The sequence below is a fragment of the Lithobates pipiens genome, unplaced genomic scaffold (assembly GCF_037356315.1).
Source record: "Lithobates pipiens isolate NorthernLeopardFrog02 unplaced genomic scaffold, aLitPip1_a1.2 Scaffold_16, whole genome shotgun sequence".
Classification (NCBI taxonomy): Eukaryota; Metazoa; Chordata; class Amphibia; order Anura; family Ranidae; genus Lithobates; species Lithobates pipiens.
Window position 1 is genome coordinate 607,544,167 of NW_027507748.1, and position 16,524 is coordinate 607,560,690.

The 16,524-nt window shown below is 41.0% G+C and overlaps 1 protein-coding gene across 5 annotated transcripts in view; it reads left to right on the top strand.

Moving 5' to 3' along the window:
• Positions 1-16,524, top strand: part of SGCG (sarcoglycan gamma) — a 606,007-nt gene that overhangs the window by 310,430 nt on the left and 279,053 nt on the right. For 3 of the 5 annotated variants that reach the window (XM_077484022.1, XM_077484024.1, XM_077484026.1), the window contains exon 2: positions 8,098-8,295. In XM_077484022.1, the coding sequence (XP_077340148.1) occupies positions 8,098-8,295 (198 nt within the window). The remainder of the gene's footprint in view (positions 1-8,097; positions 8,296-16,524) is intronic. The other 2 variants (XM_077484023.1, XM_077484025.1) reach the window with 1 other exon arrangement.

A 16,524-nucleotide genomic window follows, 5' to 3' on the forward strand; every position in this document is an offset into this window, starting at 1 on the left:
GACAAAAAAAATAAATATTCAATGGGCTCAACATACCCATCAGCAATTTCCTTGGGGTGTCTACTTTCCAAAATGGGGTCATTTGGGGGGGATTTGTACTGCCCTGCCATTTTAGCACCTCAAGAAATGAGATCGGCAGTCATAAATTAAATGCTGTGTAAATTCCAGAAAATGTACTCTAGTTTGTAGACGCTATAACTTTTGCGCAAACCAAAAAATATACGCTTATTGACATTTTTTTTACTAAAGACATGTGGCTGAATAAATTTTGCCCTCAATGTATGACTAAAATTTAGTTTATTCGATTTTTCTTATAAAAAAAGAAGAAAATATCTTTTTTTTTCAAAATTTTCGCTCTTTTTCCATTTATATCGCAAAAAAAAAAATCGCAGAGGCAATCAAATACCATCAAAAGAAAGCTCTATTTGTGGGAAGAATAGGACGCAAATTTCGTTTGGGTGCAATATTGCATGACCGCGCAATTACCAGTTAAAGCAGCGCAGTGCAAAATTGCAAAAAGACCTCTGGTCCTTAAGGTGTTTATTGGTCCGGAGCTGAAGTGGTTAAAATAACTTTCAAATCTCAGGAAATCCCTACCAATAAATGCCATATCAACAACTAATTACATTAGTGTGCCAATGGCACAGATTTTAATAAATGACAGTATTCAGAGTCACTGTATTTGGTGATCTGAATACTTTGAAGTGCAAAAGGAGGGATTTGGGGTCTTTTAGACCCCCGATCCTTCCATAAAGAGTACCTGTCACCACCTATTACTGTTACAAGAGATGTTTACATTCCTTCTGAGAGCAATAAAAGGGATCAGAATTTTTTTTTTTAAGTGAAAATGTAAAGAAAAAATAAGAATTTTTTTTTTTAAAAGCGCCCGTCACCGCAAGCTTGCACAGTAAAGAAACCGCATGTGTAAGTCGTGCCCGCATATGTAAATGATGTTCAAATCACACATGTGAGATATCGCCGTGATCGTTAGAGTGAACTATGTCTGTAATCTAAGAATGGAGAAAACCCCTAGCACTGGAACTTTATAGGTACTACCATGTCAACAATATTAGAAAAATATAAAACATATTTTATTAAATACAGAGAAAAAGATACATAATTACAATAACAAAGAAAAGAACCACATAAATAGTTAAGGATGCATAGTAAATATACAGACAATAGTGGGTTGGTATATTGGAATAACCCAAACCCAACAACGTTTCAGAGATGAGTTGTATTCTCCTTCATCAGGGTTTTTTTTCAGGTAAATTGAATATGGAACAATCAGCCAATAAATCATAGCTTAGACTGTTGTAATACCATGAGATAGTACAAAACATATACTTACATCCTAATCATTTTAAAAATCCAAAATAAATTTTTAAAAAATATATAAATGCGGAAGAGACATCATGACGCAGGGCCCAACACAGATCCTGTCCGACCATATATTTGTAGAGGATATGTAGATATTGGACAAAAGGGAAAAGAATTGGGGGGGATGATGGACAAGTCCCCCACTGTATCACCTTTCCTACCAGCCACACCAGAGTCTGGAATCCCAGAACAATAGGGGTCAGGTCATGTATACTGGGGCCCAAAAGAAATGGAGAGTCTGAAAGGGAAGGCAGACATAAAAAAAACATATGTAATTGTAAGATCAAAAATAACCCAAAAATATTATATATATGTATAAAAAAAAAAAAAGTCCATGCCGTATTTTGAGATTGCCACCTCATCTTGATCAAATAATGATATCACTTACAGGCGGATGGATGGTATCTGTGTTGGGCCCTGCCTCATGATGTCTCTTCCGCATTTATATATTTTTTTAAATTTGTTTTGGATGCTTAACATGTACTCACTCAGTGATTAGGATGTAAGTATATGTTCTGTACTATCTCATGGTATTACAACAGTCTAAGCTATGATTTATTGGCTGATTGCTCTATATTCAAATCTTTTCAGACATGGTATTACCTGAAAAAAAACCCTGATGAAGGAGAATACAACTCATCTCTGAAACGTTGTTGGGTTTGGGTTATTCCAATATACCAATCTGCTATTGTCTGTATATTTACTATGCATCCTTGACTATTAATGTGGTTCTTTTCTTTGTTATTGTAATTATGTATCTTTTTCTCTGTATTTAATAAAATATTTTTGTATTTTTCTAATATTGTTGACAGTACCTATAAAGTCCCAGTGCTAGGGGATTTCTCCATTCTTATCTTTTTTGGGGATGTGGTACACCTTTACAGCAGATTTATTCAGGTAGCCCTTTTCATTAACCACTTGACCACTGGGCACTTAAACACCCTTAATAACCAGACCAATTTTCAGCTTTCGGTGCTCTCACATTTTGAATGACAATTACTCAGTCATGCAACACTGGACCTATATGAAATTTTTGTCCTTTTTTTCACACAAATGGAGCTTTCTTTTGGTGGTATTTAATCACCGCTGGGTTTTTTTATTTTTTGTGCTATAAAAGAAAAAATACTGAAAATTCTGTAAAAAAATGAATTTTTCTTCATTTCTGTTATAAAATTTAGCAGATTAGTAATTTTTTCTTCATAAATTTTGGCCAAAATTTATACCACTACATATCTTTGGTAAAAATAAGTACAAATTGGTGGATATTATTTGGTCTTTGTGAAAGTTATAGAGTCCACAAACTATGGTGCCAATATCTGAAAATTGATCACACCTGAAGTACTGACGGCCTATTTCAATTCTTGAGACCCTAACATGCCAGAAAAGTACAAATACCCCCCAAATGACCCCTTTTTGGAAAGAAGACATTCCAAGGTATTTAGTAAGAGGCATTTTTTCCCACAATTCTTTGCAAAATCAAGATTTTTTTTACTTTTTTTTTTTTTTTCACAAAATTGTCATATTATCAGTTTATTTCTCACACAGCATATGCATACCACAAATTACACCCCAAAACACATTCTGCTATTACTCCCGTGTACGGCGATACCACATGTGTGAGACTTTTACACAGTGCGGCCACATACAGAGGCCCAACATGCATGGAGCGCCATCAGGCGTTCTGGAGCACCCAGGACAATTCTGACATTTCTCTCCTACATGTAAAAATCATCATTTATTTGCTAGAAAATTACATCGAATCCCAAAACATTATATATGTTTTTTTAGCAAACACCCTGGAGAATACAATGGTGGTCGTTGCAACTTTTTATCTCGCACGGTATTTGCGCAGCAATTTTTCGAATGCTTTTTTTTGGAAAAAAAACTGTTTTGTGCTTAAAAAAAAAAAAAAACACAGTAAAGTTAGCCCAATTTTTGCATAATGTGAAAGATGAAGTTACACCGAGTAAATAGATACCTAACATGTCACTCTTCAAAATTGCACAGGCTCGTGGAATGGCGCCAAACGTCGATACTTAAAAATCCCCATAGGCGACGATTTAATTTTTTTTTTACTGGTTATATGTTTTGAGTTACAGAGGAGGTCTAGGGCTAGAATTATTGCTCTCGCTCCAACGTACGCAGCGATACCTCACATGTGTGGTTTGAACACCGTTTTCATATGTGGGCGGGACTTACGTATGCGTTCGCTTCTGCATGCGAGCACATGGGGACAGGGGCGCTTTAAAAAAAAAAAAAAAAAATTTATTGTTCATTTTACTTTATTTATTTTAGTTTGACATTTTTTTCCCCAAAAATAAATTTTTTGATCACTTTTATTCCTATTACAAGGAATGTAAACATCCCTTGTAATAGGAATATGGCATGACAGGTCCTCTTTACAGTGAGATGTGGGGTCAATAAGACCCCACCTCTCACCTCTAGGCTGGGAAGCCTGAAAAAAAAAAAAAAATTCTGGATTTGATAGTATTGGCGAGTCGGTAGAAGCACCGGAGGGCGGCGGGAGGGGGGGGGGGGGTGTCTATGGCTGGGTATTGCAGGGTATCACCGACTATGGCTGGGTATGGCTGGGTATATCAGAGTATGGCTGGGTATCTCAGAGTATGGCGTTGCAGAGCATTGCAGGATATTGGAGGGTGTTGGAGAGCATTGCAGAGTGTTGCACGGTATTGGCGGGTGTTGCAGAGCATTGCAGAGTGTTGCAGGGTATTGGTGGGTGTTGCAGAGCATTGCAGAGTGTTGCAGAGCATTGCAGAGTGTTGCAGGGTATTGGCGGGTGTTGCAGAGCGTTGCAGAGCATTGCAGGATATTGGAGGGTGTTGCAGAGCATTGCAGAGTGTTGCACGGTATTGGCGGGTGTTGCAGAGCATTGCAGAGTGTTGCAGGGTATTGGTGGGTGTTGCAGAGCATTGCAGAGTGTTGCAGAGCATTGCAGAGTGTTGCAGGGTATTGGTGGGTGTTGCAGAGCATTGCAGAGTGTTGCAGAGCATTGCAGAGTGTTGCAGGGTATTGGCCGGTGTTGCAGAGCGTTGCAGAGCATTGCAGGATATTGGAGGGTGTTGCAGAGCATTGCAGAGTGTTGCACGGTATTGGCGGGTGTTGCAGAGCATTGCAGAGTGTTGCAGGGTATTGGTGGGTGTTGCAGAGCGTTGCAGAGTGTTGCAGAGCATTGCAGAGTGTTGCAGGGTATTGCAGAGTGTTGCAGAGCATTGCAGAGTGTTGCAGAGCATTGCAGAGTGTTGCAGGGTATTGCAGAGTAATGGCAGGGTATTGCAGAGTATTGCAGTGTAATGCAGACTATTGCAGAGTATTGCAGAGTAATGCAGGGTAATGCAGAGTAATGCAGGGTAATGCAGAGTAATGCAGAGTAATGCAGGGTATTGCAGAGTAATGCAGAGTAATGGCAGGGTATTGCAGAGTTTTTGCAGGGAATTGAGGGGTTAATTTTCGGTGAGCAGCGATGTGGGCACTGCAGATGCAGCCCACATCGCTGCTGACACCGATCTCCTCCCCCTCCGCTGTTCCGATCGGTACAGAGAGGGGGAGGGAGGAACAAGTGATCACTCCGTCATTTGACGGAGCGATCACGTGGTAAACGGCCGCGACGAGCGGCCGTTTACCGTGATGCGTGATGCGCCGGGTCCCGTGATCCGTGATGCGCCGGGTCCTGTGCGCGCGAGAGCGGAATTCTGGGAGGACGTCATATGACGGCCTCCCACAGTTAAGAAACCGCCCTAAAGCCGTCATTCGGCTATAGGGCGGTTATTAAGTGGTTAATATGTCTGTAATCTGGTGCTTCAAAAAAACACCTCTGCCACTGTAATTCAGGCGCCAGGCATTCAAAAAGGGGCCAGACAACTGAATAGGGGGTGGCTGCAGCGGTCATGGATAGATTCATGCTATGCCTAAATCTATCCATTTTACATATGGGGGGGGGGGGGTGGAGTGACAGAGGGGGCGGCCTTAATGGATGCACTGCCACTGCTAGGAAATGTGTAACTGGATGAACTTTATTGAATGAAAAGTGGTGTTTGGTGTGCTTTAAATTGAGGAGTGACACTGACAGAAATGTAAAATCTATAAAAAAAATTAAAAGGGGGAACACCAGTGTCGCAATCAGAAAAACTGCGACTGACAATTTAAAAAAAGGGGGCAGGCAGGGGACAAAAAAAACTAAAATGCCCAGAAACACAAAACATTAAGGGGGTATACACCACTGTATACAGCACTAAATGTTATGTAATGCTTTATTAAACACTGCACTACACTAATACCCCATACACACTGTCAGATTTTCTGCTGATTTTTTTCCTTCCGATTTACCAAAACCATGTAGTGCAAGGGCCTGCCTGATTGCATACAAATTGAAACTCCTAAGGTTTGACCTCATATTATATGTTTTGGTAAATCTGAAGGAAAAACTCATCAGAAAATCTGACAGTGTGTATGGGGCTTAATACACTACACTGACACTACACTGTATTGACACTATACTCTAGGGGTGCGCATCTTAACTGGGCTCACAATTCGATTTGATTACGATTATCTGGTCAACAATTTGATTTGATTCGATTCCGCGATGCATCAAGATTACCGACAAGCTCCCACTTCCGCTTGGGCCGCCTACTGTCTTTTTAAACAAACTGAAAAATACTAAACCTCCCCCATCAAACGCAGCCACTTGTGCCCGTCAAACGCAGCCAACTGTGCCCGTCAAATGCAGCCACCTGTGCCCGTCAAATGCAGCCAGCGTGAGGTGTAAGTAGAGTATAAACCCATTTGTACTCTACTTACTGTTACATTGCATGGTGTGCCCCACTGTATTTATTAAAAAAAGTATGTACTTTTTTTAAAAATGTGTCACTATACCGCATTTTACCGTAAATACATCCTGATCATAGGCCGTGCCCGTAGTTGTGCCGAGAATGGTTTCCCCGTCGAAATCTGCCCCCCCTGGCTCTCGGCTCAGATCGTGACTATATGGAAGGAGTAATAATAATGTACCATATATATGTGTGGATGGACTAATACATACATTATATATATATATATATATATATATATATATATATATATATATATATATATATATATATATATATATATATATATATATAATGTGTGGATGGAGTAATACACATACATATACACATTTTATATATATATATATATATATATATATATATATACACGTGTGTGTGTATAGAATAGACTAATAATATTGTACAGGGGACGGTGGAAATGTGATTTGCATTCGGGGTAGAGGAGGAGGTGGAGCTGCAGTGCAGAGGGCTGGACAGGCGGAGTTCCGGTCTGAGCCGAGAGCCAGGGGGAACATATTTCGACGTGGAAACCATTCTCGGCACAACACCGGCCCGCCTCTCTCCTCCCGCCTCTCTCCTCTCTCATCTCCCGACTTCTCAAATTCTCAGCCCCGCCCGTTGACTATATTTATCATATCAGAAGAAAGGCGGGAGGGGCTAAGAATTCAGGACATCAATGAGAAGAGAGAATTCAATGATGTCAGGACTCGAGAGACGTGAAAGGAAAGAGGAGGGAGGCAAGGGTGGGCCGGGCTCGGCACAGCACATGATCGGGATGTATTTACTGTGAATTTTGGGAATCAAGTGACACATTTTTTTTAAAAGCATATACAGTGGGGCACATCATTCACTGTAAGTCGCCATTTATTTAAAAAAAAGTCATTTTAAAACTATGCTCGAAGTGCTTTCCTGGGAGGGGCGGGGCAAGTTTTTATGAAATCACCCACAATCGATTTTCCGGTCCGTATGCATTGATGCTGAATCGGGGACACCCGAATCCCAATGCATCGATGCAACAATTAATTTCAGCACCCCTACTATACTCACAATATACTAACACTACACTAACACTCTACACTCAGAGTCACAATAAGTGAACACACTAACTTGCCAGTAACAAACTGAGCCCTGCTCTATCTATCTTCACTCCAACACTGCAAAAGGTTCCTATAGAAAGGAACCTTTTATAGTGTGGGGTTGGACTATGAGTACTGAGCCATGATTGGACAAAGTCATCATCAATTTGCTCAATCGGGGCACTGACAGCGCTCTGTGCCCTAATTGGAAAAACTGGTTAGGTGCATGGCTTCATCCAATTAGGGCCCTAGAATGCACTGTGCAGCTCGCAATGCATTGTGGGGTGCTCGGTGGGTAAACATCCCGCTGAGCACCCCGCAAATTCGGGTGTTCGCCAAAAGGGGTGAACAGGCACAGTTTGGGCCGAACTTTTACAGATATATCGAAATGTTTTATTTAAATGTTTTTAATGGTACATTTGATAGACCAAAAGGGACCAAATAGGAAAGGTTCATTAGGGTTTACATACACTTTAAAACAGCATTATACATGGGATATACAATATAAAGCCATATATAATGCTATTTTAACATCTTTATCCTGAAAGGATTGAGAAATTTTGAAGGGATCTTCAAACTCAAGACTGTCCCTGTAGAGTGTAGACCAAATCACAGTTTGCAACTTAGACACGGTATGAAAAATTTGAAAAGGATTTTTACAAAGGACCAGAATGCTACAATAAAAAAAAATGTTACATGTCGATAAAGATTCATTAAACAAGACATTTATGAGTAACTGAAAATTTCCAACTAATGAGAAAGCAATATAAATATTATTTTTTTTTTTTATTGCACAGCAGATGGTCCGGGAACAGTATACCACAACAACCCAAGAATCAGACATAGATCATCCAGAGAAGCAGTATGTCTATAATATTGGAATCTATGGCTGGAGAAAGCGCTGCCTCTACCTGTTTGTCTTACTTCTCCTCATCATCTTAGTTGTGAATTTTGCTCTAACCATTTGGATTCTCAAAGTCATGTGGTTCTCACCAGTAAGTATCATTCATAACCTTTTTATTGCAATATTTGTATCTGGTCAGTTCAACAGCCTTCATTCATAATTAAAATGATGTCTCACGCATTTATATTTTTATAATTTAAAGCAGGGGTACTTCATTAAAATTCACAGTGATCTGGTCAGTAAAAATTGTATTCCTGCAGAGGATCCCTCCGTAACATCACTTTTACCTTTGCAACACAGCCCCTTTTGCAAGCACACAATCCCTCCTCACATCAAACCCCCCTTGCAATCACAGATCCCCATCACATCACAGCCCCCCTTTATATCCCAGTCCCCCTCCCAATCACGGCTCCCGCCTCCTCACATCACTGCCCCCCCCACATCATAGTCCCCCCTCCCCCATAAAATCACAGCTCTCTCCTCTTACATTATTTGCATCACAGTCTCCTTTGCAACGACAAACCTGCTCTCACATCACAGCCCCCCCCCCCCAAACACAATCCCCCGTTGCAATCACGGTCCCCCATGAAACCACAGTCCCCATTGCAGTTACAGCTCTCCCCCCTTCACAGTCCAACCTTACAACAACAGAGCAGAAGATGGGAGGCACAGTAGTGTGTAGTGCTATCTCACCTGTCTGCTGCTGTTAAACTTATAGCATGGCATAGGGCAGGACACAATGGCAGGTCTGCACTGAGGTTGGGAAATGGGCAATTTTTTAATTAACAAGCGAGTGATGGGCTGCTGGGACATCCTAGCAACCCATCACTCGCTTGTTAACAAGAAGAGTTGGGCACCTTCCACCCTCGGTGCAGACCTGCCATGCTTCTGCCCTGCTGCGAGTTTAACAGCAGAAGCGGCAGCAGCATGTAAGTGAGAACACACAGAAGAGGAACCCACCTAGGCTGCTAAGTGGTGTGGCCGCAGTCCAGATAGGGCTTTCACAGTCTATGTCTGGACCTTGGTCTGCCATTTAGTGACACCTGATTTAAAGTGACAGTCCACCCAAAAGTTATATTTTAAGATTATGTGAATTCTGGGGGTCAGCATGAGCCCCTGTCTTCCTGTATGTTTTTTTATAGCTGTTTTGCTTGCGTCTTTAAAGCAAACCTTCAGTCATTTTTTCAACCTTCCATCTATTAAATCTTCTGCCATTTGTTGTTTTAACTTTGGATAGTACATTTTTTTTTGTGCCAGTAAATACCTTATACAGCCCACTTCCTCTTTCTTGTCTGGTAAAAAAGCCTAGGATTATGACATCATGCACAGACCTCTCTCACTCTCATGAGATTTTGCCAGGAAGGGAGGGAGGATGAGTCATAAGAGGGCCAATAAGAGCTGCAGGGCTGAAGTTGTGCCTCTGTGTGTCTGTGCAAATCCAGAAAGTGAACAGGCAGCAACTTCAGCTGCCCACAGTTAAAATGGATGCAGCCGGACTTAGTGGAAGGAGATTTCTGAAGCATATTTGGCAAGTACAGAATCACATTATATATAAAATAATATGCAAAGTGGCTAAATGGAAGGTTCAGAATGTTTTTATTACAAATTATGTGAGCAGACTGCAGGTCCTCTTTAAGGTTGTTTTGCAGTAAAAGTCAAGGAAGCTTAGACTTCTGTAATGTATTAATTACAGCTGCACATACAACTGGAGAAAACACACTTCATAGCATGCGAAGTATAACAAAATATGCCTACAACAGGCACAAGCTGACTATCTTCCCTGCAAATAAGCATGAACAATATGTATGCAATAAGTATACTAAACAGCTACTCAACTTGGAGATGGAATCAAGATGCACTCTTCTTCTTTGCTCAGAAACAGTCCAACTGGTTAATTTGCATATCAGTAGGGGAGGCTTAGCTTCTAAAACAGCACATGGTTTTAAAATGTAACTCTTTACATATAAATATGATATAAAATCACCCAAAAATATCCATAGCAACACATTGGCTCAGTAATGTGAACCTGTTATTTTGTCCAGTGTGGGGAAGTACAAGTTGACTTTAGAACTCTAAGTCTGAGCTGTGGAAATTTGCACCCCAGCGTTCCCTCTTCCTGACTGAAGGTCAAGTCAGTCATGTGATGCAGCAGGGTCCTTTTGCATCTCTTATCTGGATTGGTTCCAGGCATGTACTGGCCATCGGGACTACCGGGAGATTCCCGGTGGGCCGATGGCTCAGTGGGCCGGTTTCAGTGACAGCCTAGCCAAATGAATGGCTGCGCTACTCGCACAGCCATTCATTTGAGCACCGCTGTACTTCCGAGCGCAGCGCGGCGCACTTCGGCTCTTTCCGCCCCCACTCGGCGCTCTCATAACACTAGTATTGCACACATCTTCGGCCACCTCCGGCCCACAGTTGTCCTTTTCCGCCACCGCTCGGCTTCCCCCGCCCTGCTCCTCTCCGACAGCGCTTCAGCGAACAAAACTCGGCTATCTCCGGCGGCCCCCGCAGTAACGGACGCTGTGAGTTTAAATGAGCCGGGGGCCGCCGTGAGAGCAGCCGACAGGCAGAGAAGTCCCCGGAGCAGACGAGGGAGCCTGGAGGATGGCGGTGCTGCAGGAACCCATCCAGGTAACCGGCCGGCCCATTGAATACTGTATATAGCACATGGCTATATATATATATATATATATATATATATATATATATATATATATATATATATATATATATATATATATAAATATATATATATATATATATATATATATATATATATATATATATATATAGCTGTATATAGAATATGGCTGTGTGTATGATATATATATATATATATATATATATATATATATATATAGCCATATTCTATATATATATATATATATATATATATATATATATATATGATGTGGTGCTAAATAAAATAACATAAAAAATCCATTTGGTGAAAATAATGGTTAAAATAATATGCAAAATCCAACATAGCTAAAAGTTCACCAAAACTGTCAATTAATATTAAAATGTGCATAAAAATATTTTCAGCAAAATAATCATATATAAAAAATGCTTATTAAAAACCCCCCTTTTTTTTGCACTCTTTTTGCACTTTAATACCAAGGACATAGTTTGGATAAAATGGTTTTAATTATAAGCATGGTTTATATATGAATTTTTTGCTGAAAATTTTTTTTATGCACATTTCAATATTAATTGACATGTTTGATGTACTTTTAGCTATGTTGGATTTTTTGTATTATTTGAATCATTATTTGCACCAAATGGATTTTTTTTTTATGTTATTTTGGTTAGCATCACATCCTTTGCTATATATTCAATTAATCTGTGGGTTTGTGTTAGGCCCCTTTCACACATGAACATCAGCAGACACCCGATTTCCTCTGCCTCCGCAACAGTCCGATTCTGCAGACGGAGGAAAATCCTATTTTTCTATCCGTCTGCAGAGCGGATCGGATGAACACGGACAGACGGTCCGTACGCATCCGATCCCCTTAGAGGAGAGCGGAGAGCTGACAGGGTGGTCCCCGCCCTGTCCGCAGCCGGCTTAGCGGGGACAACGGAGCGATCCCCGCTGAGCGAGCGGATCATCACGGGGCGGATCATTACTGATCCGTCCCGTGTGAAAGGGGCCTAAACCTGTTTGATGTTGGCAGCTTCTCATTACTGCGGTTGATCAAAAATAGGTGTGTGCATTAGTTGTTTATTTTAAAATATATAATGCAGAGCCAGACTTCGGGCAGGTGACAGGGGGACACCAGGGGGTAGAGGGGGGGGGGGCTGGAAAATAAAAGATCACCAGCAGTGTGCTGCCGGCTTCTGAGTTTGCATACTCCTGCTATGTGTCTAGCCGGGCCGTGATGACGTCACTCTCGTGCAAGTGCGCAGCATACTGTTTTTGTGCGTGTTTGCAAAATTGGAGTGGGCCGGTCTGGATGAAGTCCAGGGCCAAATTTTTGTCCCAGTCCAGCCCTGATTGGTTCTCAGTAAAGCAGAGAGCAGCACTGATGTGCTGACATCAGTATCGTTCATTGCAACATTACAAAGTGAATGCAGTGCCTTGGGCTTATGATGACTGACACTCACAATATTTCCTCAGTCTTCAGGGTTAAAAGACACTAGATGTCATTCAACCAAGAATACTGAGGACATCTTGTGGCAAAAGGTGATTGATAAGGAGGGACAGGTCTACTGCAGAGGAACATTAAACCAAAAAAATAGCCCAAAGTTGGGCTTTAAAAATCCTACATACATTCTTTTGTTATAAGGCATATAAAATGTTGCGTACGCAGTACAGTTATATTAATTATATTAATTATTGATGATATTTTAAACCACCTAATGGCGAATATTTATCTTCCTTATTAAAATCCATCTCTTTTACTTGTAATCACAAATGTAATTCTTTCTAATTCAGTATTCGTACATTATTTTATTGTTTAGTTAATTATTTAATTTCTGTTACTCTATGTCCCCAGTGCACAATTACTCAGAGGGATAAAGATTTTTTTTCTTTATATATTGTAATAAGTTAAGGAGCCTAATATGGTAATTAATCATTTCCAATTGATGTTAATTATTATGGATATCAGCCTGTTAATGTTCCATGATTCAATTTACTTTCATTTGAATCTCTGCTTGGGTGTGTCTGCTAATTGTTCATTTTCTTGTTGATTAAAGAACTCTGTAAATGGAATAGTCATCTTTGATCGAGAAAAAAGGAGGAATCCTCATTGCTTTACTGTAAAGCTGTATTTCACTTGCTGTTACGTATGTGTGAAGAAGAGAAAGGATAGCCAAAGCAGACAGTTCTTATTTCTTTCCGTAATAAAGGTTTAGGCATATGGTAGGTTATATTCTGCTGTAGTATTGTGTGCTGCAATGTTGCTAGTCTGTTACAGTTTCCAGGCTTATTTTGCATTACCTCAGTACATTACCTCAAAATCTTCCAAAATCAAACCTGGTTATGACTTCCGTGTATAAAATGGACTGATAAAGGACGTGGAGTTTGAAACCTAAACCCAAGAACACATGTAATATATTTCAGCTTACCAGTCCTTAGTGGTATTGGCTACAATGGCCTTCTTTTGCTTTATTTATTGCTTTATTTTAGCCTAATGATCCTGCCACTAACACACTTCTGTCCTAGAGTGACAACGCTCAGTTTACTGTAGCTATGGAGGAGGAGCATTGTCAGTTTACTGTAGCTATGGAGGAGGAGCATTGTCACAGACTACACAACAACTCCCCCTTTACACCGAAGAAATGGCTGCTCTCCAAGAGCCATCAAAATTCTTATTTAATAACAAACATCCCAAGTGTTACAGACAGTTTAACCGGTTCCCGACCAGCGCACGCCGATGTACGTCGACAGAATGGCACGGGCAGGCATATTGGCGTACAGGTACGTCCAATCTTCAATGCCGCCCTGCCATCGGGAGCGCGCCGCTGGCGGCGCGCTCCCACGCTGGTCGGGACCCCCGTGAGTCCAGTCGCGGGACCCGCAGACTCGATCGCCGTGGGCATACCCGCGATCGTCTCACGGGACGGCTGAATGGAGGAAATGCTGTGTAAACAGCATTTCTCCATTCTGCCTAGCAACTAGTGACACTGATCTCTGCTCCATGTGATTGGAGAATATTATTTTCTTTATTAATTTCATTAAAGTAGAACTTTGGGCACATTTTTGGTTATTGTCCATAGTCTTTAAAAATGTAAACTGTCCAAAATCAAGGACTACTGTATATTAGGTATCATTTAGCTTTATTGATAACCATATATAAATTATGATTCCTGGCACAAATGTCTATATCTTTTAAGGTTAAACAAGATGCATAATTTTTTGTACAGACTGCTGCATATGGCAATTAAAGCCAATAATCTGTAAAGTTTAGAATAAACTAGTATATCTAAAAGTAGCAAAAAAAATAAAGGAAGCCACACTCCAGAGCAATGTGAGAGGGTAGTCTGAAAATTTCATAGCACAACATGAACGTACTAACCACACAGACATGAAACTTCACCATACCAAGCCACTTTTCCAGATGTTCAGCTCTCAAAATGACACATGCACGCTATGCGGTTTTCACATGCACTTTGAAAATGGTTTGCACCCCCCTGTTGTGAAGTTGAAAATGGAGAAAGTGGAACAAGAAGGCTCAAAGTGTTCCATCAGTGCATCAGTGGACAAAGTGATGGCAGCAATCTTTTGGGATTCTGAGGGTGTGGAGCAAATCTCCATTAAGGTAAGAGCTGAGGAGCATTCCTCTACCTAGGAGGGAGAACAGGCCATTTCCCCCCAGAAGCGGGGGGGGGGGCAACATTCCAGAACATTGCATCCCTGTTATGCCAAAGCTAGATCCAACCCACTGATGACAAACTCACCAGAAGTTTGTCAGCTGACAAAACAGACAGAAATCTCTGTATAACCCCACTGCAGGATTCTGGAACCTCAGTGACAGTATGACTGGCAAGTGATGTCATACAATTAAGCTAAATCCACATTTCACCCACCTACCCCTTCCCCTGACTTCTCTGTCAAGATTGATTATCTCTGTCAAGATCAGTCCATCCCCACAGGTCAAGGTGCTAGATGTAACCCTGAACTCTCCTTTTGGCCTCACATACAATCGCTGTACAAATTACAATGCCTCAATCTCTGCAACATCTCCAAAATATGCCCTTTCTTAACCAATGACATGGCAAAGCTTCTATTTCACTCCCTAGTTATCTTTTGTCTCAAGTTCTGCAACTCCCTCTTCATTGGCTTACCTTTACATAGTCTATGTCTCCTCAGTTCCATCATGAATGCTGCTTCTAGACTCATCCACCTTAACAACCATTCAGTGTCTGCTACCCCTCTCTGCCAATCCATTGGCTTCTGCTCTAGCTTACAATAACTTATAACGCCATCCACAACTCTGGCCCCAGCTACATTACTAACCTTGTCTCAAATAACCAATCAATTCATTTTTATTGGTTCTCACAAGACCTCCTGCTCTCTAGATTCCTTGTCACCTCCTACCTTGTTTGTCTCCAGGACTTCTCCAGAACCTCTTCCATCCTCTTGAATAGGGATGAGCCCAATGTTCTAGTTGAACGTAAGTTTGACTCAAACATCAGGTGTTCGCTGAATAGAGAACAATTTGGGGTGTTCATGGCAAATTTGAAAACCACGGAACACCCTTTAAAGGTCTATGGGAGAAATCAAAAGTGCTAATTTTAAAGGCTTATATGCATGGTATTGTCATAAAAAGTGTTTGGGGACCTGGGACCTGCCCCAGGAGACATGTATAAATGTAAAAAAAGTTTTAAAAATGGCAGTTTTTTCGGGAGCAGTGATTTTAATAATGCTTAAAGTGAAACAATAAAAGTGAAATATTCCTTCAAATTTCATACCCAGGGTGTGTCTATAGTATGCCTGTAAAGTGGCACATTTTTTCCATGTTTAGAACAGTCCCTAGACAAAATGACATTTCTAAAGGGGAAAAAAAATTAAAACTACTCAAGGCTATAATGAATTCATTGCCCTTTGGGTCTGGTATTAATACCAAGATTTAAAAAAAATTGCGTGGGGGTCCCCCCAAATTTAATACCAGGCTCTTCAGCTCTGGTATGGATTTTAAGGGGAACCTGCACCAAAATGTAGAAAAAAAATGGCATGGGGGCCCCCCAAAAATCCATGCCAGACCCTTATCTGGGCACGCAACCTGCCAGGCTGCCATAATGACCATCCTCTCAGGTGACAGTTCTTTTATAAATGAGGGCGGGGCCACACAGTGACATCACCGGGTGACCCCGCCCCCCTCTGATGCACAGGGACATCCCTATGGCTTCCCCGTAGCATCAGAGGGCCTGGTATGGAATTTGGGGGACCCCCACACAGTTTTTTTTTTTATTTTGGCTTGGGGTTCCCCTTAATATTTATGCCAGACCCAAAGGGCCATGCCATTTTTTCCATGACTTTTATGTGTATTGCTGGGACCGACAATTCGTTATAGCCGCGAGTACTTTTAAATGACTTTTTTTCCTTTAGAAATGTCATTTTGTGCAGGGACTGTTGTAATCATGGGAAACATGCGCTACTTTACAGGCATACTATAGACATCCCCACTTTTATTGTTTCACTTTAAGCATTATTAAAATCATTGCTCCTGAAAAAACTGAAACTGAAAACAGTTTTTAGAACTTTTTTTGCATTGATACATGTCCCCTGGGGCAGGACCCAGGTCCCCAAACACTTTTTATGACAATAACTTGCATATAAGCCTTTAAAATTAACGCTTTTAATTATTCATGT